The sequence below is a fragment of the Epinephelus fuscoguttatus genome, linkage group LG10 (assembly GCF_011397635.1).
Source record: "Epinephelus fuscoguttatus linkage group LG10, E.fuscoguttatus.final_Chr_v1".
NCBI lineage: Eukaryota > Metazoa > Chordata > Actinopteri > Perciformes > Serranidae > Epinephelus > Epinephelus fuscoguttatus.
This window is the reverse complement of record NC_064761.1, coordinates 22,964,251-22,985,524: the sequence shown is the minus strand read 5'-3', so window position 1 is coordinate 22,985,524 and position 21,274 is coordinate 22,964,251. Positions and strand designations below refer to the sequence as shown.

At 39.4% G+C, this 21,274-nt stretch overlaps 1 protein-coding gene across 2 annotated transcripts in view; it reads left to right on the top strand.

The window, feature by feature from the left end:
• Nucleotides 1-21,274, top strand: part of tsc22d2 (TSC22 domain family 2) — a 40,467-nt gene that overhangs the window by 7,678 nt on the left and 11,515 nt on the right. The window contains exon 2 of one of the 2 annotated variants that reach the window (XM_049587478.1): nucleotides 13,149-13,220. The exons of the other annotated variant lie outside the window; for it this stretch is intronic. Within the exon in view, the coding sequence (XP_049443435.1) occupies nucleotides 13,149-13,220 (72 nt within the window). The remainder of the gene's footprint in view (nucleotides 1-13,148; nucleotides 13,221-21,274) is intronic. 2 annotated transcript variants of the gene reach the window in all.

Here is a 21,274-nt window from a genome sequence, read left to right as displayed (position 1 = left end):
CTAGCTGCAGGACTAATGTTTCTATGGAAACAATCAGTGAAGAAGAAAAAAGTATGGCTCATAATTTGTGGTTTGGTAACAATGTTGTGGAGTGAGAAGGGAAAGTTTTCAGACACCACAGTAATCTGATTGTCCTTGTTATCGGTGTTAGACATCAGACAACCCCAGAGTTGTTCTGCTTTTTTTTTTTTTTAAAATCAATATTTCGTTGGATGATAGAAACAGCAATTACAAATGAAAGTGTCTGCTCTGTACAGCAGCAGAGTCGTTGTACAGAGTAGTAAGAGTCAGATTTCACTTGTGACGAGAGAAAGGTGATTGAGTTGATAAAACGATTGTGGATTTATTGTCTAAGCAAAAAGAAAAAGCACCTATTTGGCAATACTTTGGAGTTAAAACCCAACGCCAATAAGGAATCTGATACGTCAGTGAGGGAAAAAGAGTTGGTTACATCGGCTGAGAAGGTGGAAGTGTGTAGCTTGCTGCCTCCTTTAACAGCACACTGTGGCTCCTCCTCCTGGTTTGATTCCTTACTGCAATAATTCAAACTGATCCACTGTAACAAATAAAAATGACTGTTTTGTTTTATAGATGCGTTTTTGATGAACGTTAGCAGTAGTGCTAATCTCGCTCACTTGTAAACTCTTTGTCAGTTAACTGCTTTTAATGTGAAGCTGCACGATCAGAAGTTTGCATTAGTAGTAACTTTGACAGTGGTCTGACATTTAGCATCATAAGCCCCTTGTCCACCAGAGGAACTTTTCTCATTTACCTGGGATTTTGAAAAAACCTTGGCGCGTTTCCACTGAAATTACCCGTGGAAAAAACTTTCCCTCAACCCTAGACTTTCCCTGAAAAAAGTACCTAGTATGGGGGTAGGACTTTTCAAATTCCCCTTGGCATCCTTATTGTTAGTAGCTTTTGTTTGTCCGAGGAGCCTATCATCCTCAACCACAGCATCCCAGCTCTACGACTGCTGGAGTGAGTGGAGCTGAGCGGTTCGACACGGTTTGTCAGTTAGCCTTGATTTTTTTTAGCTTAATTTAACCAGAATTCATGGCAGATTAGTTATACTTCAGATAGTCAAGGCCGAGCTCCAGCTTTGAGCAGCAGATAGCTTTAGATGTCTATCTGAAGTTTGACTCTTAGTTTCATCTAAGCCATCATCAAAGTCTTTTTAAATCCAGTTTGATTTGTTGGTTCACAGACATCAAACATTGCTCAGTTCTAATTTCTCAGATGTACGTTTTTGCTGCTTTTCCCTGTCATGTGATAGTGAACTGAACATCTTTGGATTTTGGACATTTGGCCAGAAAAACAAGCAATCTGAAGACATTATCTTGGTGTTTAAGAAATTTTGATTGACATTGTTCATTATTTTCTGACATATTATAGAGAAAGTAATTGGTAGTAAAACAATCTTTAGTTGCAGGCCTAGTGCTCACCATGAAAAAATGATGCAAGTCGTTTTCATACAACAGCAGCATGTTAGTGTTGAAGTTCATCCAAACTGAGCACTTGCAGCCTATAGCGCACTCTCTGGATGTTTGGGTGCTGGTGTTGTGTTGGTGCTGACCTAATAATGCAGCATGGAGCACACCACGGAGGGTGATATGTTAAAGGACTTAAATCTGTTTGAATTTCCTGGCAATAAGATGTTTAAGTGACAAATGTGGTGTTTCAGAGTTTCCTCAGAGGTCAGCTGGCGTATTTCCAATTTTGTTACCTCTCACCCTGTTGGTTTACAGTAAAGTCAGATATTCTGATACAGAATAGAGGAAGTGAAAGAGAGAAAGCAACTGCTGTGCAGAGCTGGGCCCATCTCAGTTTGTCTAATGCTAATGATGAGCAATATTAAATCACAAAGTGCAGGGGGTTAAAAATATATTTCAGAGCAAGTACAACACAATAGGAAGAGGGCAGACAAAAGAAGATGCAAATCAGTAGGGGTAAATGAAGTGGTTAGGTGATTCAGCATTTCTAGCACAATGCCTTTTTGTAGGCTTTTAAAGCTGACCGCAGATCAGAGCTTCGTCTTCAGGCACGGAGGAGAGGATTTGACGGGAAGTCTGTGGGATATAAATGTCTTCAGCTTTAAATAAGTTAACCAGTTGCTGGAGAAAATGTGGAGCTCTGTGCATCACAGCCGTTCAGTCTCCCAGAGTGGGAAGCAAGGGCTGAACAACAGGGTTACGGTGCCTGGGCCCCCCCGGAGCCCGAGATGACTGAATAGTGAGTAATGAGGATGTGTGGAAAGCATGGCAGGCAGCTGCATTTGAGTCATCCATCCTCTCTCTTTGCTCTCGCTCGCTTTCAATGGGTGTCGTCTACTGATCTGGCTCACTGGTGCCTGTGACTGTTCATCTGTTCTCTAGTCCTGTGTGTGTGTTTGTGTGTGTGTTGTGGTATGACAGTGTGGGATTGGTTGAGAGAGTTGAAGAGAGGCTCCAAGAATGAAGAGTTTTTAGGGGGTGCCCATGTTTGGCTTCTTCTCGGCGTCTGTAGGGTCTGGGAGCTTTTTTTTTCTTCAGTGTCTTTTTCATTTACCATTCACTGACTGCACAGCTTTTTTTTTTCTGTCTCTCCCAAACTTGTTCTGAAAGGGTTGTCTGTGGGTACTTCCTACTACTACACACAGTGAAACAAATCATATCAAGGATGGCAAATAATTGAGTATAGTTTTTGCTGCTTTGAATTTATGAACTTTTCCTCAACTGAGAAGCAAAGAAGAGTAGATTGTGATACTAAAACCAGACTGGTAATAAATGTTTGAGGCTAATATCATTAATCATATTATAGAGTTTCAGATAATCCTACAGTGAGATATTGGCTGATATTAAATAAGCACTTAGCATTAAAATCAGTTTTAATAAGGACCTTTTGAATTTAATTATTGAATAATTATGATCAATAGGCCTGTCATAATAGTTATGTTATTAACTTATTGAGGTCAGAAAAAATGATCAAGGTCATGTCCATTTATGGTATGATATTGCTCTTGTGTTTACGTGTGTGTTTGTTTACACGAGAATGTCACCAATATTTAGCCAACATGTTGCCAGAATTCACAGCCGCTAAGCATAGTGAACATGCCGATTGTTATTTATTTGGGATATTTTAATGTTTTTTCACATTCCAATTCCAATTTTCTAAATAATCTTAAGAATTAAAAGTTCATAGCTCATTAAAAAGGGGCACTTGCATTATTAGCAGGGTTGCTAATTAGCACCAGCCATCGGCCAAAAGCTGGCGAAATAGACTGCCGGATTTGCTTCACACACCAGTAAAAAAAATCAGTGTAATGTATTGAGTGACTGGTAGATAATTGAATCCACGAACCACAGTTGCAGGTGGACAAAAAAAAATTCATTTCCAACCCTGGTTATTATGCTATTATATTGAAATTGTATCAGTGGCATGAAATTGTCGTAAAATACTATTGTTTATCGCAATTATTTTTGGGACAATACATCGTCCCCCAAATGTAGTTGTCATGACAGGCCTAATGAACAAAAATGAAACAGAAATTAAGCAGTATATTGGTTGGATTATTTGTTAATTCCATGAAATTGTGAAACATCTTTATAAAGCCAGAGATGACGCCTACAGGTTACCAAAAGTCAAAAACTAATTCGTCTTTCTGTCATATCACACAGAAATGCAGCAAATCCCTGCAATTGAGAAGCTATAACTTCGGATAATTTTGCAGTCTTGTATTAAGAATGACCAAAATAATGAATGGATAACACTTTTCGTATCAGTATCTACAGTCTTACAGATTCATATTTTTACTTAATCCGTCAGTCTTGTCAAGTTGTGTAGCAGTGGTTTTACTCTCGTGTTTCCTCTTCACAAGTTCTCAACAAGTGAACATGAGCACAACTCCAAAGGCCAACTAAGGTCATATCTGCTCTGCAACTTCAATCTAACATCCATGCAGGCAATGCAAATTCTTCACAGTGCTTTTTTTTCTGTCTTCAGCTGAGAGAAGCGCAGGTTTTGCAAGAACCTACATTTCCTGCTTCGCTTTGATGTCCGCTTTCATATTCTGTCAAACACTTCCTCTGTTGTCTTCTTCCTCTTCTCTTTCTCAAGTCAACTTCGTCTCGAGTGTCTCCTCTTGCCGGCATTGAACCGCTCTCTGCCCCCACCACCACCTCCAGCGACTTACACCAAGCAGGTTTTCTTGCAAGGAAACGGACGTGAGTCATTGTGGCTGGGTAGACTGATAACGGTGTATTCACTCATCCAAAACAGCAGCGCCGAACACATGGCACCTTAACTTATAACCAAATCAGGTTTTATTTGTCATAAGTGCCTGAACTTGTCCTCTTTTTCACCCAGAGACGCTGTCCAGATTATATCATTTATCTCCCGGCTGCCAATAAATTTCCTTGTGTAATTATGTGTTTATATCTTAGTGTGTGTTACTGCTACCACTTATGAAATAATTCTTTTCATAACTCTCTGTTGATTGCGTCATGCTGTGAATCAGACCGTGATCACTTGATTGCTTTAATGCAGAACGCTGAAATCTCTAAAAACCCGATTTGTCATTGTGATAATCAGAGACACTGTCAGTCTTGTGTAGCCTTTTAAGAAGCAGCTAACCATCATCAGGCATGTCGACCTTCTGGTTCACACTATGGTGAGGTGTGATGACCGGTTCGTTCTGAACTTTCGCACTTTCATGTCTTGGTATTCCTCATCTGAGTCAGCCTCTAAGTTTAACATGTTAAAACACCCCCCCCCCCCTATTCTTATCTGTCTAGCTGTGAAAGAGGAACAAAGGTATACATTTACATGACATGTTGACTGCAGTGGTGCACTTTTAGTCACAGTTTGGTCTTTTGTGTTGTGCTGACAATATTAATTGAATATTTAATCTATCATCCATCTTTTTGATTTTTATATTCAGTACTCAAGCTTTGCAGTGTTGCCGTGTGCTGTTCTGCCACCCTCGGCTTCAAGGTTAGCAAAAAACACTCCACGCCAAACAATGGAAAATATTCCTTCGCTGTCATTGAATGCACCTCAGTCAGGATAGCAGCTAAAACAAAGAAAAACAGTGCATTGGCATTTTATCATTGAACCGGGATTGCAACAAAAATGATTGACAGTGTGACAACTCATTAGATGTTCGTTTTATCGGTGTGTGAGGCCACCAAAGACTCTTCAGTGGAAACGTTTCATATTTGATAGGATGGCACTCTTCAGTCAGACAGTTCACACAAATGCATCAGTAATTCAGTCAATCATTCTCAATCATTCATAGTAAAAGAATACTTATACTTTTGATAATTACCCATATTTTGCATTTCTACATTACATTTACTCCAGTAAAACTTTGCTCTTTTTCTCTTTCTCAATATTGCTAACAGATTATAAAAGGGTTAAGACATTGGCAGAAGCACAGGAGTCAGGAGGTGAACGGGGTGTTAGAAACAAACTGGAGGATTTCTTCAGATGAAAAAAGAACATCCAGCAAAGCAGAACTGCTTCATAATGTCCAACCCGTCAAAGATGTCAGGTGTTTTTTAAGGCGTCCTGAATCGTTAACATGAGCATATATGTACTGAGGAATCATATTTAGAAATGAGTAACAGACTGTACAGCGATTAACATGATAAAGCGCCTAGGCCCTCTCTCTGTGATATCCTTTTCTCCCATACAAAGACATGTAGAAGAAACCTTGGCACTGTGCGCTTCCTGTACTCGAATAACCTTTAGATCTAGGAAAGTTTACCTTGGGCAATGAACGTAATTACCACAAGACACACCCAGTGTGCGGTATGTGAAAGGATTGGTTGTTATGTGTCTCAGGAATCTGCTGGAGCTTTACATGCACAGAGATATGAATGCCCAGGCAACCAGCAATACAACAGCTGGGACGACCTTGGATTGAAGCCAGAGTATGGTATTGAACAGTTGCAATAACACTTCCGTGGTTAGAAGTGTGGCTCCTCTGAGATCATGTATGATCAACTGAGGGAGTTTATGGTAATGTAATGTTTTTTTGATAGACAAGTATAAATGAAAACCACCTGCCTTACCAAAAGCCAAGAAAGAGCCAAGAAACTGGCGCATTTTACCACTTAAGGCTGATTTATGATTGTGCATAGGCTCTATACAACTGGCTTATGCTGTCGTGAGTTTTTATACCTATTGAGGTCAGCAAAAATGATCAAGGTCATGTCTATATTTCGTATTATATTGGTTTTTATGCAGCTGTGTTGAGTTTCTTTGAAGTGCTGCAAAGCTTGCTTGACCAAAACCACATCTAAAACACACACAAAACACGGCTTAATAGTGACAACATTAGCAGAAGTCCAAATTTCAGCTCCATTATAACTCACAAGGTTTATGGACAGAACAGTTGTCTTTTGCTTGAGACTTTACCCCCCACAAATACACCATGCTAATATTATTAGCATAAGCCTATGACATTTTACATCGCATAAATTTGCTTAGCAGCAAAGTGGAGTTTTCTTCCGTGAAGCCGAGAACAACAGCAGTGTCTAACCAAGTAACTTTACAATATTCGGCTCCATTATAACTCACAAGGATCACAGATAAAACAGTTGTCTTATACTAGACACTTTTCCCTCACAGCATGCTAACATTATTAGCATATGCCCATGACATTTCTCATTGCATCCGATTAGCCTAGTGGCTGATGAACTTTCCTTGACTTTTATGAAGCAAGGATAAATCGAACACAAGACAATTCTACTTCAGCTTTTCAAATATGTCAATAAGAGTACTTTTCTTTTTAACTTCACCAGGAATCAGCCGTATGTTTTATCAGTTGACTGCCCTTTCTGCTCAACCCCAGGCAAAGTCACTGGAGAGTGACAGGCTCAGTGTTGGTATACAGCAGCTGACAAGCAGAGACAGAAACAGCCAGTGTGGCAAAGTTCACTTGGGCAGCGCCACGCTTCAGGAACCAATTCTACACTTTATTTAACCGGCAGAGTCAATGAACTTGAGCCGGGCTAAGTGAAATTGAGCAGATAGGGTGGCTTTGTAGCTCCAGGCTTATGCTATCAGCTGCCACCCAGCTGAATGAGCCGCAACGGATCCTGAATTATACTGACTCATCTGTACTCATGGTAACAATTATGTGTAACCCGAGCAGAAATTAACACTCTCTGCTTACGAGAATGCGCATATCAGTGTGACATATTTTCACGCGTTTTCACTGACTTTACATGTTTGCCAGACTTTGCTGAGGCGTTCGAGCCTGCCTTTAACATAGCTAAAGCTTGAGCTGTGATCTGTCTTGCAGAGGTTTTTGAAGCTGAGTCATTAAAATCCTAACAAACCTCTCTTCTTTGCCCTCCGTGCTGTAGCCTCCCATAGGAGAGTGGGTGGGGTGGTGGTTAGCTGCACAGCTGGGACTTTGCCTGACTCGCGTATGGCTGCAGGCTGGGACCCATGCAGAGGGTCACGTCCCTCTTTGCCACTGAGCCTCTTCCCCTCTCTCCCACGGCATCCCCTAATCACTACATTATGAGAAGAGCTCCTCCAGCCGCTGGGTCACGTCTCATCCTTCTGCCCAGTTTATTCAGCCTCCCCTTGAATCAAACTTCAGCCAGAAAGTTTTACATAAGTGATTTGAACAAGGAGAGAGTTTTGTATGCATAGTCATGTGTTGAGGGATAAGGTCTGAGTTGGTTGCAGGAATAAACGACTTTAGGAAAGCAACCCACAGCTCAAAATCCAGCGTTTGCATCATGTTTGGTCTTTTGTGTCGCGAAGCCTGTCCTTTTTTTGTAGTTGACACTAAGAGGTTGTTTTAAAATGTTTTAATTTTAAAGGGAGGAAATTTAATTTGTGTGCGCTCCATTGAAAGCAGAAGCTTTCTTCAAGTGACCGCAGGGAGCATAGAGTGTTCATTCAGGCCCATGCAGCAGTTTAAAGTCCGGGTAAAGCAAAAATAAATATATTTAATGAGTTTGTTACACCACAGAAAAATGTGTTACTAAGCAGCCATTTTTGAATGATTAAAAAAGTTTCCAAGTTTATATACGTATGTTTAAAATCATCAAAAAATAGACACTTTTCTTTGCACCGAGATGCTTGGGTGTGTCCGCTGCATATGCTAAAGCAACGCTTACTGGCAGGAAAGCTGCACTGCAGTGGCTGCTCCATCTAGCAGCTATATTGGACATGTACAGCAATACATGTTTAAGGCACCAGCCTGAAAAATGATCTAGTTCTTCTGTCACAACAGAATACTAAATTGTATTTAGTAATAACAATAAAACTCAATGCTAAGGGTGGCTCCATAGTGTCATTGAACAAGCCTTTAGCCCCACCCAAAAAATCGTTGACAAAAAAATGGTGATAAACAGTTCAAAGGTCACAATTCAGTAATATGTAGTTCTCAGTCTTTTTACGTGTTTTCAACATGTCTTTCCAAACATGTATAATGCACATTTTGCTTTACCCTGACTTTAAAAAAGTATTTCACTGCTGGAATTTTGGTCTTTTCATAAAACTGAGCTGTCTATACAGGAGACAGATGCAAATACTTTTGACATGGGTGCTACATTTTCCTCACAAGAGAAAACAGGGAAAAAAGCCAGTGGCATTTGCATTTGCTCAAGAGGTAGAAAACCTATGAATACCAGAATGCACTGCACCACACCGGATCAATAAACGCTCCTGCTGGTGGATGACGCATAGGATCACACAGGAAACTAGATTGCAGCCAGCTGGTAACAAATTATCTCGAATTACAGTTACAGATAAAATGTGTCTGAAAACATTTTAGGTGAAAAATATGCGACGCTTTAGTTTCATATTTGATTAGCACTTTCTAGTTTTATCGCTTGATCTCAGTTTTTTTCAGTTTCCATATGATTTACAAAACAGAAACCAGTATGGCGCCCACTTCCTGTTCACAAATTCTCTTATTACAGCCAAACAGTGCACTAAAATATGTTTCTGAAGACATTTTAGGCAAGAAGAAGGCAATACAATAATAGAATTTAAGTTTATATTCATTAGCACTGCCTACTTCTAATGTTGTGTCCATGGTGCTGGGCATATGAAAATGTGGAAGTGCTATGTATAGAGCTGGCGAAAATTTTAGCTGAGAGATGAGCAAGGAGATCTGGGCGCTGATGAGATGGAGGGAAGGTTACCAGAGTTCATTTACATATGCTGCTCACATTGTTATGATACAAAGCTGGTTGAAAATTGGCAAAGTGTCCCTTTAAGGATTAAATAAGTTTAAAGGCAAATCTCCCTGGTGACTCTATTCGTCAACTGTTGTGCCATGGTAGTTAACCAGTCAGAGCACAGAGATTTTAAAGGGCACTCTTGTTTTTAATAACCTTCTGGTCCACAACAGGGTGTTGGAACATCACCAAACCCTTATGGTTATGTCATTGTTATATCACATGTAATAAAATAGTTTTTGAATGACCGTTTTGTCTTTTGAAAACATTTGTCATCACCTATCAAATTATGCAATCTCCTGAACCTCAGATATGGCTGCAAGTGGTTCAGCATGTTTGACTTGACGGGCTCTTTATGTGCAATAAAGAGTTGAGAAACTAACAAAGCTTCTCTATTGACAGAAGTTCTGGGTGGTAAATCCCTTGTCAAGCACACATCATGGGACCAGGGAACGGCTTCTCGGATCTGACAGTATAGTGTGACTCTGGTTTCAGGCAACTGGCCTGACATGACACCCGTTTCTTGGCAAATGTTCGCAGGGTGGTTACTCAGTCTATAAGGTGCTCTGGCACATTGTTTGATAGCACTTTCATCCAGATTATCACACTTGGCTATGCAGTGGTTTTGCTCTGCCGTAGGAACGAAAAACGCCATTAACTACAAAGAAATCGGTCCAAAATGTAGTAAATGTTTCAGTTAAATATGCCACTTAATAATATATACATCTTACGGTTGCTAGATAAAATACTGCCTTTATTACAGTTAAATCTACCTGATACAGTCTCAGCTCTAAAGCATTTTTTATAGTGAACAGTTTTCTACATATCTAGTCATGCAAATAGACACGGGCAACCTATTTTACTTTGATGGGTGGGATCAGTAATGACCTCACTCACCTAGCCTGTCATGAATTTGGATTTGGAAGGAGTCACAAATGGTGGACAAGCTGTGGCCTGAGCTGGAGTCACTGCAGGGCTTCTCTGAATAGCAAAAACAACCCAGTCCACAGAAATTTGCTCTAAAATAGGGTCAAATGCAGTCATGTGCGTATCAGATCATCAAATTGTAAGATAAGCGCTCCCTAAATGAACGCCCGAGGGGTGCATGTGAGTTCCCATCACGCTTCCTGCCAAATGTTGCCGGGGGCTGTAGGTCAACCAGGATGTTTATCAATTAGCATACTTACCTGACAACATTGTGCCTTTACCTTTTCACACACTGAGGAGCTAATTTGACTGTAGTTGCTTAAATATTTGCTCCCAGCAACAATGCAAGGTCTGACAGCTCAGCTAGGTTAAATGTGTTAAGGTTGCAGCGTGACGGGACGTGAACTGTGCTGTGTAAAGGCAAATTTAATGTGATCGTAATCATGATTTGGATTTATGTGCAATGTGGCAACTAATGATTATTTTTGTTTGCGATTTGTCGTTATTTTGTTTTTAATTGCTGTGTCAGAAAATAGTGAAAAATTCCCATGCCAAGGTGATGTCGCACAGATGTGTTGTTTTACCCCACCAACGGTCCAAAACCAGTGTTTCCCCTATAACGATACAGACCAACAGGAACCCCTGCCAGACCAAAAAATCTTTTTTTAATGCCAAAAATAACACCAAATATCCAGTGTTTCCACATATTCCTTTTGTAGCACTGCAGTGTGCCGCTGGAAAGTCTGAGAATGAGGCAAGTGTGATGGGCCTTTAAAGTGACCTTTATAGCACAGAAAAGCACACTCTTCTTCTTTAATCCTGCACTTCCTGCTGCACAGGGTGAGGTCACTAAAGGGCATTCATGTGAGGTGAAGCCCACGCCTCCTTAATTTCCCTAACTTTTCCCTGTCTCCACTTCCATCATTTTTAAATCGCTGCTTGTCACTCAACTATTCTCACGATATATTGCTGCTTGTCTCCTCTCTGCCTGATAAGCTCGTCATGCATATAAAAGTCTCCTTGTCCCTATAAAACCAGGCATTTTGGCTTGTTCTGCAAGCCAAGTTCATAGCTGCTGTCTTAGGTTGTTTGTGAGCTCTTTAAACTTGCAGTGTCTAAATACCTCACCAGCGCATGAGGAAACTCAGAAGGTCCTGAGCTGCTGTTTGTGGGGTGTGGCGCAGATAAATCTGTCATGGGCTCAGATATAGAAACTCGGCTGTAAATCAACCTTGCACTGATTCAGAAGTGGATGTGTAACCCCACTTTTCTAGTTTCGTAAATGAATTCCTTTCTCCCGCCTGCTTTTGTTTTTTGCTTCTCCAGGGCCTCATTTATAGTGAAACTGTCCTCCTTAAGATTTTGTAGACCACCCCTGCTTCTAGTGTAGGACGAGTCCCTCAAACAAAGTTTAACAGATAGGGTGCAGACAGAAGAGTAACTGGCATGAACTTGAACCCAGCGGAGTGTACGTTTGTTCCATTTGTGAGCTGTCACGTGACATCTCACCTTGTTTCTCTGTTCGTCTGTTGCTTTTACTTGAAATACATGCTCTCTTTTTCAATTTATCGAAAAGCTTTGACTTTAATTTGCCTATTAAAGTGTCCAATGCAGAATGGTGTGGAGCAAATGTCACAAGTGAGACTGTTGTGTCCTCGAAATACATGTGGTCATATGTATTAAAAATGTATGCACTCATGGCCCTTCCAGAGTTTAAAGAAAATAGTCTAGATCAGACTTCACAAGTGCTTCATGATGAAAGACCAAAGACATAGGATCAAGACATAAAATACAGACGTTATATGACTAAGAAAAACAACAGAGATAAAAACAATTGAATCAAACTAGAAAAGGCTGAACTCTCTGGAGAAAACTTCCACGTGCTTGCTTCTGCAGTAGACCTGTTGAATGAAGTGTCATTTGAAAGCAAAGTGCAGAAAGGAGTTGAAATGTCAGCTCAAGTGCAGCCCTTAAGGCTCAGACACACCAAACTGACATCTAGTGTCGATGGAGGCCTGTGTCTTGTCTGAAATGTTGCACTCCAGCACACCTTTAAGACCTCAAAACCATTTCTGCTAAAATGCTCAATAGCTAAAAACTAATCCTAAATAGTTAGTTTCAATCTGACGCTCTCTTGACTTCAGCTGTTTATTTGCTTTCCTCACTTCTGTTTCTCTTCTCGTGCACTGAGCTGGACTTCCAATCAGAGTAATAAAAAAATACCCATAGACTAATATTATAGAAACATTTCCACTTAAGTTAAGCTTATTAGACTATTTTTAAACTCAGACATCTGGGACTGAGATTTGTGGCCAGGTTATATCATTAACATCCTGTGCTAGCAATTACCTGAATGCTGATGAATATTTGATGTGGTTTGAAATTTTATCTCCCCTGTTTGGAGTTCACTTTCTACCCTAAGCAGTCTCACCAAGTGGTTGTAGCGTTCTCGTATGAATGCATAAACATTAATAGCTAATGGGATGCGACTTAGTTAATTTCCTGTCTAAATCATCCCTGATCAGTGGTGACAAACACTCTGAATTATTTATTTTGTTTAAAACATTTTTATCCTGATACATTTGAAGAGACTGCCAGAAATAATCCTCTTAACCACGGATGACTTGTGCAGATGTTGCTGTCACAGCTTATAGCAGACCTGTTATTGAAACCAGATGTTGGTTTAGCACTGAGATGTTTAAGTTAAGGTTATTATTTGATACAGGATGGATGTGGAGTGATTGGCTGTGATGCAACTCACCAGTGACGTTATGCAACAAGGTTTTAGGACCTGGAAAAATATGCCCATAATGCGCTTGGTGTTGCTTCATCATGTCATTTCAACAAAGAGTTTGGCAATCTGGATTGAATCATCATTTCCTCCAACCTCCTAGTGTGGTTCAGGATCCTCCTCTGCTCTCATTCACAATCTCTTTCCCCGTCGAAGCACCTCTCTCTCCCTCCCAGCGTACACGTTTCCCTTCCTTTACTCATGTTTCTCTTGTCTCTGTTTCCTCCCCCATTAAAATGCAGGAACCCATCCACTGCTTTCTACCAGGCTTTCCGGCCTAGCAGATTACGGGGGTCAAAGCCTGTCAACGATAGGTATGAGCTCGGGTTTGTTTACATGTGTGTGTGTGGCCTGGACTGGCTGACTAAACCAGACCCTGCACCCCTTTAACTCTGCACACCTTGCAAGAAAATGTCCATTTTGACTTGTTGATAGAGTCTTAAAGTGTTGTTAGCAAGGTCAAGTCAATGTCCAGAGATTTCCAGATTTTTGTTTTAAGCAAATTATACTTTGATTGGACTTGTTTTGTTTGCACGTTACCCTTGTATGTTATTTAGGTTCCCACCTGACCGCAGCTGCATCAAGTCTTTAGACCAACAGTATAATTTTTACCCTTCAATGTAAAGAAAATGTATAAAAGCAAAATTATAGTTTGCTTACATTAGTTCTTGGGTTTAAGATTTCCTGTCGTGATGGACGAGCCCGGGTTCAAGAACCACTAACTCCAAAATGATTTCATGAGACTTGGTTTAAGTGGAGAGATTCAGTACGAAAGTTATTTAAACAGCAGGCAAGTAAACAGCTTCATTTCAGATAGAGAGACAAAACAAAGAATAAGTGCCTCATTATATTTAAAATGCTGAGTCATACACACTTTTGCTGTCTGGGTTAAAATGCCAGAGGAAAAAACTCACTGTACTGAAAAATAGTCACATGAAGATTGTATGTCTTGTCAAGAACATTCTGCTATCAGTGGCTTCATCGCTGCAGCACTGCAAGTACTGGACTAAATAAATGACTTGTTAAGGTGGACATTTGAGCAGCCGTGAGTTTGTAACGCATGAAGAAGGCATGGCACTGTAGGAAGTGTCCGGATGCATTTTATGACACTTTCTCTGACACACTGAGCGTCTACCTTCTGTCGGGTCACAAGGATCTGGTGCTCAGGTTTCTCTTGCCCCTCCGACATGTGCAGCGCAGTGCCAGGGGGTTTCAGCACTGCAAATAGCATATCACAGTGAGGTAACATGACAGAGGTTGTGTTGTGTTACATCATATTCTCCGAAGTCTGTTTTGTATTCTCAGATGAGAAGCTGGTGATGACTGACTTGGAGTCATTGGCTCAGGGAAGTAGAAAACTTTATACATGGAGAAATGATTAGTAAAATAATGGATAAGGTCTTTAACAGAAAATGAATTTGCGACAATTGTAGTAATTTTTCAAGCCAACCAGCTTGCACAAGTGAGTTAAACATGGCTTTAGTAGATTACAGTTGGCTTTTTTAATGTTTTTATAGACTTGAGAGATAATCAAGAAAAAAATAGTTTGATTTCTCCGTAATAAAAATAGTTTTTTTTAGTGTAAATTTACCCTATAAATTAAAGGTGCCATCCAGACAGGGGCTGACATTCACTGCTACACAATGATAACAATACTGAGAAAATACTGCTGCAAAATTAAATTTCATTTGATAGCCATCATTAATCAGTGTCTCCAAGGAAACCGTCTTTATCACTGCATGGACTTCAGAGATCAGAAGCCAATCTGACAACTATAAAAATGAATCACTTTATGACTTCTGGGTCATAAAAGTTTCGACATTGGCCAAAAATTGAACAAAAAAAAAAAAAGGATTTTTACATGTAATTTAATGGGTGTAACTCAGTTTTGGATAACTGGCATTGTTAAATTCTGTGTTTCCTTCTTTAAATCCACTATTAGTCTTTGTGTTCTCTCTTTTAATGGCTACCTGCATATGTATGAAGTATCTGTAGGCAACTGGACAATATTATGGTATTAGAAGGGCTCTGGTTTCTGTTTGCAGTCTGAGTAGCACTGACCAATCATGTTTGAGAGGGCTTTTGGTTGCCAGCAGGTATAGACTAATCTCTGCCCTCCTGTGAAGATGACGTTTGTATTTTTTTACTATTAAAAACAGGTAAAATCTTCATTGTGCCCCTCTGTTGCTCTCTCTGTTGCACTCATAGTGAGAGGGCTAATTGTTAGCATCACGCAGCTAACGTTGCCTCACGTTTATTAACAGGTTTAACGACAGAGTTGAGCTGTTTTGGTGTTGGTGTTAGTTTGTTGGGACCAATAAATGGCTCTGTGTCAGATGTTAGCTGCTGCTGTTGTGTTGCCTCATGCTAACCAAGCAGATGTTGTACTGAGTGGAAGGACAGCGGCTCTGGACTCCGGAGATGGTCCATCAGTGCTGCATCTACCTTGTGTAACGGCAGCATCAGAAAGTTTGCTGATTTTACTTCTGCTAAGTTTGAATTCATGATTTAATCAGCTAATTGAAGCCAGGTTGTTCAAGAAATGAATTGCAAATTGCACTTTGTTCAGTTGTTGGCCAATTTACATCCCTATTTTTCTGATTTTTCTTTTCTTTTTTTTCTTTTTTTTTTTTTTTTGGTGAGTACTCCAGTACTCCATAATAATTCAATGCAAGTACTCAAATATGGAAGTTACTTAAAATGCCCATCCCTATGAAGAGCGAAAGAGGAATCTCTGAACCCATTAGCTGTTGTCTGACCATGATTTAGCTTTTTATTATATTTTTATGAGCTTTTTACAAGTTAATCTACATTCATATGCAAATATCTGTCTTCAGAGATCAGCTGAAATGCTGTCTGGGCCTGTCTCTAGTTGCTAATGGATCTGTAAACAGTCATCAGCACATGGAAGAGGAGGTCTTGGCCCAGATATCTGCTGGCTACGCCTTAACCCTGGCTGTTACCCCGAGAGGCTGTGTCATCATTAGATCAATAGCTGATGGGTTCCAATACTGGTCTTTGTGGGCTTCACATTTTTTGTTATCAAACAGAGTGCACTGATATTTGGACATGTCTGAGGTTTGTTTATGATTCAGAACACACTGTGTGGTTTTGGAGCAAAGGAGCGCTTCTTAATCCCACAGCAGTCAAACTGAGTTATCAATGGATTGTTAATTATTCTCAGACATGTGAGCACCTGTCGAGTAACGTCAGCACTATAGGCAAATGAATACCTGTTGGTTTTGATTTGGGAGTAAATATGTCCGTGGTTTGCATTAGTCACGACCACTTTTTGTTCCCATGTGCCATCTCCTGGAGACTGTTTGAGCTCTTGACTCTCTGCCATCGATATTTAATTGGCTGCCAACAAACAGTGGCAAACAAACTTTGCAGTTAAGGTGGCAGCATATTTATGTTGAACATGTGGTTGTCTTGTCAGGTCATGAAATTGAAATATGATGATGGCTGATCAAAAAACTCCGGAGGCATCACTTCCCAGTTTGGATCCAAGGATGCCGGGATTCTTTGTGTCATATCAGAAAAATGAGTCCGTTTTTACGCTTACATAATAGGACAAATTTTGGCCTAATGGGATGTGTGTGATATTCGTTTTAGTTTAAGGATTCACTCAATAAATTCTTCTAAGTCTTTCAGCAATTAACAAATACCTCTTCAACCCGTGGTTGCTCCTGGGTCAAAAACTGGCAGCTCACCCTAAATGAATCCCATGATCAAATTTTATATTTGGCAGTGCTTGAAATAAAAAACGCTGCTCTAAGGAAGCTGATGCTAATGTACGTTAAATTTGTTTGTGGTTGATATTGAGAGAAGCAGTTCCATTTTTTCGTTTTACATAGCACCCAATAATGTAATCATTTTCTGAAAATGTAATAACACCAAAATATGTAATACAGTTTGTGCTTAATCTGATCAAAATTGTAATAAAACCCAGTGATGTCAAAACTTAATGTAATAAAATGCCCTGACTGATATTGTAATAACATTACAGAAGTATTTTAGTGGAACTAAAGTGAAGTCACATATCTAACCCTAACCCAGTGCATATTAAAGCTGGTGTAACGACAAGTCACTGTTAAAATATCTCTAGTTAATAGTTAAATCTGAAATAGATACATAAGAACAGAAAAACCAAACTCCCCTCTACCTTCTTCCCACTTATTGTTACCCTCCCAAAACTATTCAGGAAGTCCTGTTGTGCTGTAAGATATTTAGAATGTTTATCTTTGGGTGTGTAAACTCCCCTCTGACCATGCAGAAATTTCACAAGATCGAGCACTAGCTGCAGTCACATGGACAATATTTTCAAAACCTTTGATTTCCGCAATAGGTTGCACTCACTGTGAAGTGTCTAATCTGCTGGAAATATGACGGAAGAAGAAAAGTTTTTTTTTCTGAGTTCATTGAGAAAATTCAATTCATTGAATAGTGTAGAAGAAGAAGTGGTTCTGCCTGCTAATACAATTATGTAGTAAGTTATATAAGGTTATTTTCTGTAGCAACAAATTACAGATGTCCCATAAACACCTCACACGCAGACTGCATGAGGCTGCTGTTTTAAAATCAAAGAATACATTTATTGATCAGATCACTCACAGAAAAATGTAGCACTAAAGCACCATTTATAAAAAAAAAAAAAAAAAGAACAATTTTCTTTGATGCTCGTAGAAACAGCTGCTGTGCTTTTTGGCGCATGTACCTGCTACGTCACCTAATGTTTTGTTATGTGTAATGTGATAGGGATTTTAGTTTAATGCATCTTTGCCTGATACCCCTTGCCATCTGTTGTAAATTTCGAATTCTACATAAAGCATAGATTTTACATTTCCAAACATGCAATCAGTGTCAAATGTTGGTGTTTTCAGTGGGCTAACATGACACACAGCAGTATTATACGTTTAGTATACTTGTACACGTTAGATTTGTGAGGGAAAAATAAAGCAAAACCTTTTTTACATAATTATATTAACCATCAGAATTACTACACCATCAGTTTTTTAGAAAAATTGGACCAACCTGAAACGTGTTATCTGTAAAAATCAATATATCACAAGATGAGTCAAGACGTTTTATTATGCCATAACATTTTCAGGCGTTATTACATTGTTAGGAAATTATTACATTATTGCTTTGGACATTTCCATTGTTGTTTCCCAGTTGTGATCAAAGAGCAATTAATCCTGTCTTATTTGATTTAATTAACGTAGATCACTGCATGATAAAATACATAAACATCCTCGTTTATCTACACTCCCATGATCTGTTACAGCTGTTGGCAACCAAACAAAGAAGATTATAGTGGAATAAAGGAGATGTTAACTGTCATGAGTCCAGAGTAAGCAAGCCGGTCCAGATGGGACATGGATGTTAATGTAAAAAAACAGTAGCAGTTGAGCAAGTGTGCAGCGTCGCGGCTGGCAAAAGATTCAATGCTTTTGTTTGTTCTCCTTCCAGCTCATGTTTGCCTGTGGGCCCTGTGACTAACAGTGCAGTTTTATTCAAAACTTTCCAACTAACCGCAGATAAACCTGATGGCGTCGCCTCATTCCTCATCCCTTTTTTTGTCCTGAGCTAGCTTCCCTGCAAGGTTGGACTTGTTGGAAGTGAAGGAGGGGGATTGCATGTAAACAGTCTGAGGGCATAAAGGAGCATTCCTGAAAATGATTGCCTTGTGAAAAATGTAAAAACCTCAGCTATGCGGCTTGCCCACACATCACTTCTACTTTTTGCACAACCTGCTGTGGTGTTTTGCGCAAATTTGTGCTGCATTGTTGTCATAAATACATGGTTACCTGTTAATCTTTTCAGTTCCATAACTGCTGTGGCATTATGGGCTCCAGTAAGTGTCAAAAAGAGCTTGTTAATATTGCTCAGAATACATTTCCAAACCAGGGGTTATACTGTGTTGCACCATTTGGAAACTGACAGGGCTGAGCAGAAGATTATATCAATAGTAAGGTTGAATAAATACTGAGAGAAAGCATGCTTTTGTCAACATTTGGACACCGATTCAAAGTAGGGGGGAAAAAAAGGTGCAAATTTACTTGTCCAGGTAAAATCAGGGCCAAAATTTTGACTTGTAACTTAGGTTTCACAGTTTTCTGCCAAAACAAATGTTTAAAAAAGCAGTTTTTGTATTTCAAAACTATTCTTTGTTTTATTTTATTATTTTTGTTTATTAGATTCAATTATTTTTTATTTATTTTTAATATTATTATTCTTAAATTTAATTGTTGATTTAATATTTTTAGTGGCTAACTTGCTAAAATCCTCTGGTTCCACCCTCTCAGATGTGATTATTTCCTGGTTTCCTGTCTTTTATCATAGTACACTGGATATCTTTTATGTTTTAGACTGTTTGTTAGACAAAAGAAAACATTTGAAGATGTCGCCTTCTGCTTTGATGGGCATATTTCACTGTTTCCTGACATTTATAAACAAAACAATTACCTGAAATTAAAGTTTGAGCCCCACAGGATATATTTTTCTACCTATATCCATTCTTGAATTTTCCATGCAGTGTTTTTTTTTTTACAGGTTTAAAGGCTGATATATAATTATAGGTTTTGAAATGATTTCTGATTGTCCCTTTACAAGGTTAAAATATATTGTTGTCCCTTATTTGACCCCATACAGCTCTACTTAAATCCCCTCTCGCTAACAGCCCGACAAGCAAGAGATTAATGTATTTTATCCTAACTGAATTAAAAGTTACACGCTGCATTGGTAAACATTCCAGGAAAGCAATTTGTTGTTCGGCTGAATGGAATCATTGTGAGGCTGCGATTGGTCCCGATTAAAGCAGCAGCAGCCCTTTTACAGCCCTCAGTCCACAATGATCAACTTTATGATCGCAGACAATAAAGCAAAGACAGATTTACTTTCTGACTGAGCAGACCTGATCGGCGGCCCCACTTAGTCACAGAGAGTTATTTGATCCAGACCAGGTATGCAGCTACTGTTTATGACACAAAAACAAACATTGCATTATGGGGGTGAGGAGGAGGAAAGTTGAACGTGGGAAAGTGCAAGTTTCAGTCTTAATGTGTGCTGATACGAAATGACTGCACCAGTGGACTTCTTTTATAAAATGGTGGTGCTTTTCGAAAATATCACTGATGTATTTAACGTGTTAATTTTGTCTTGGCGTGGACTCAATCAGAATCACCATCATGAAAACAGAACACACACACACGTTGCCAACAGGCTGTGGGGCATATCCTCAGAGAACCCAGCCCAATTCAATTTCAGGGTTTTCCCATAAAGCACACACAAAGATAAGTACATAATTTTGAAAAGCTTACTAAGCGTTTGTACGGGAGCTCCCCCCCTCCAGCTAAATCACTAACTGCAGAGCCTTGATGGACATGACGTGACTTGACATCAGGCAGAGTTCTCATCTCAAACTTAAGGAGACTTTTTTCTTAATGCAGGGAGGAATTGATGGATGACGGTCATCACCACCAAAGATTTTTCCAGTTTACATAACAAACCGCAGGTCTCAAAGATGGCACTGTGTGAAGGCAACATTTCATCCTTTCAACTTTATCTTTGGAAACTTTGCTGAAATTTGACCTTTAGATTTCCAGGAAAAGTTTGTTGAGCACACATGCCTCCTTTTTAGCATCGTCTTGCTTCACACTCAGTCAGTCAAAGCCATTCACACCTGGGAGATACCAAATATAATCATAGGCGTCTGCTTTTAAACACAGGCTTCATGCAGATCCTTTAAAATTAGATTCAAGAGACATTTATTGATCTAAATCTAAGGCTTTAATTGGCATTAAAATGTCTTAAATCAATCTTTCAAAAGCCTTAAAATGTTAAAACATGGGAAGTAGAACTTTTTAATTTTCTTGGGTCGTGTTGTAAATTCTCATAATAATTGATCACATCTGTTTTTTAAGAATAATTTACCACATGTCTCTGGTGTTAAAGTCACTGTACCCTGGATGACATGGAGTAGAGCCAATTTAATGAGGCTATGTGTACCTTATGTAAAAAGTTTTCCAAACTCAGGATGGGTATCAAGGAAGTGGAATCCCAAATACAGAGGGTGAAACACAAAATTGGCACTTGAAGTTCCCAGTTCTGTTGTACCACCATCTCTGCTATGAGACAAAAAATAATGTCTTATGTCACATTAAATGTTTGGGCAACACTTTCCATAACTTGCCATAATTGACGTTTTAAGTTTTAAGAAGTCTTAAATCAAAACTTTCCCTGTAGCTGTAGGAACCCTGAACCATCCCCTCTGCTGGTCCAGAGGTTTCACTAATAGGCACCTGAGTAGCTGATGAGGAAAGAGACCCAAGTTTCACATTTCATCCTCAACACAATTTCAAACAGT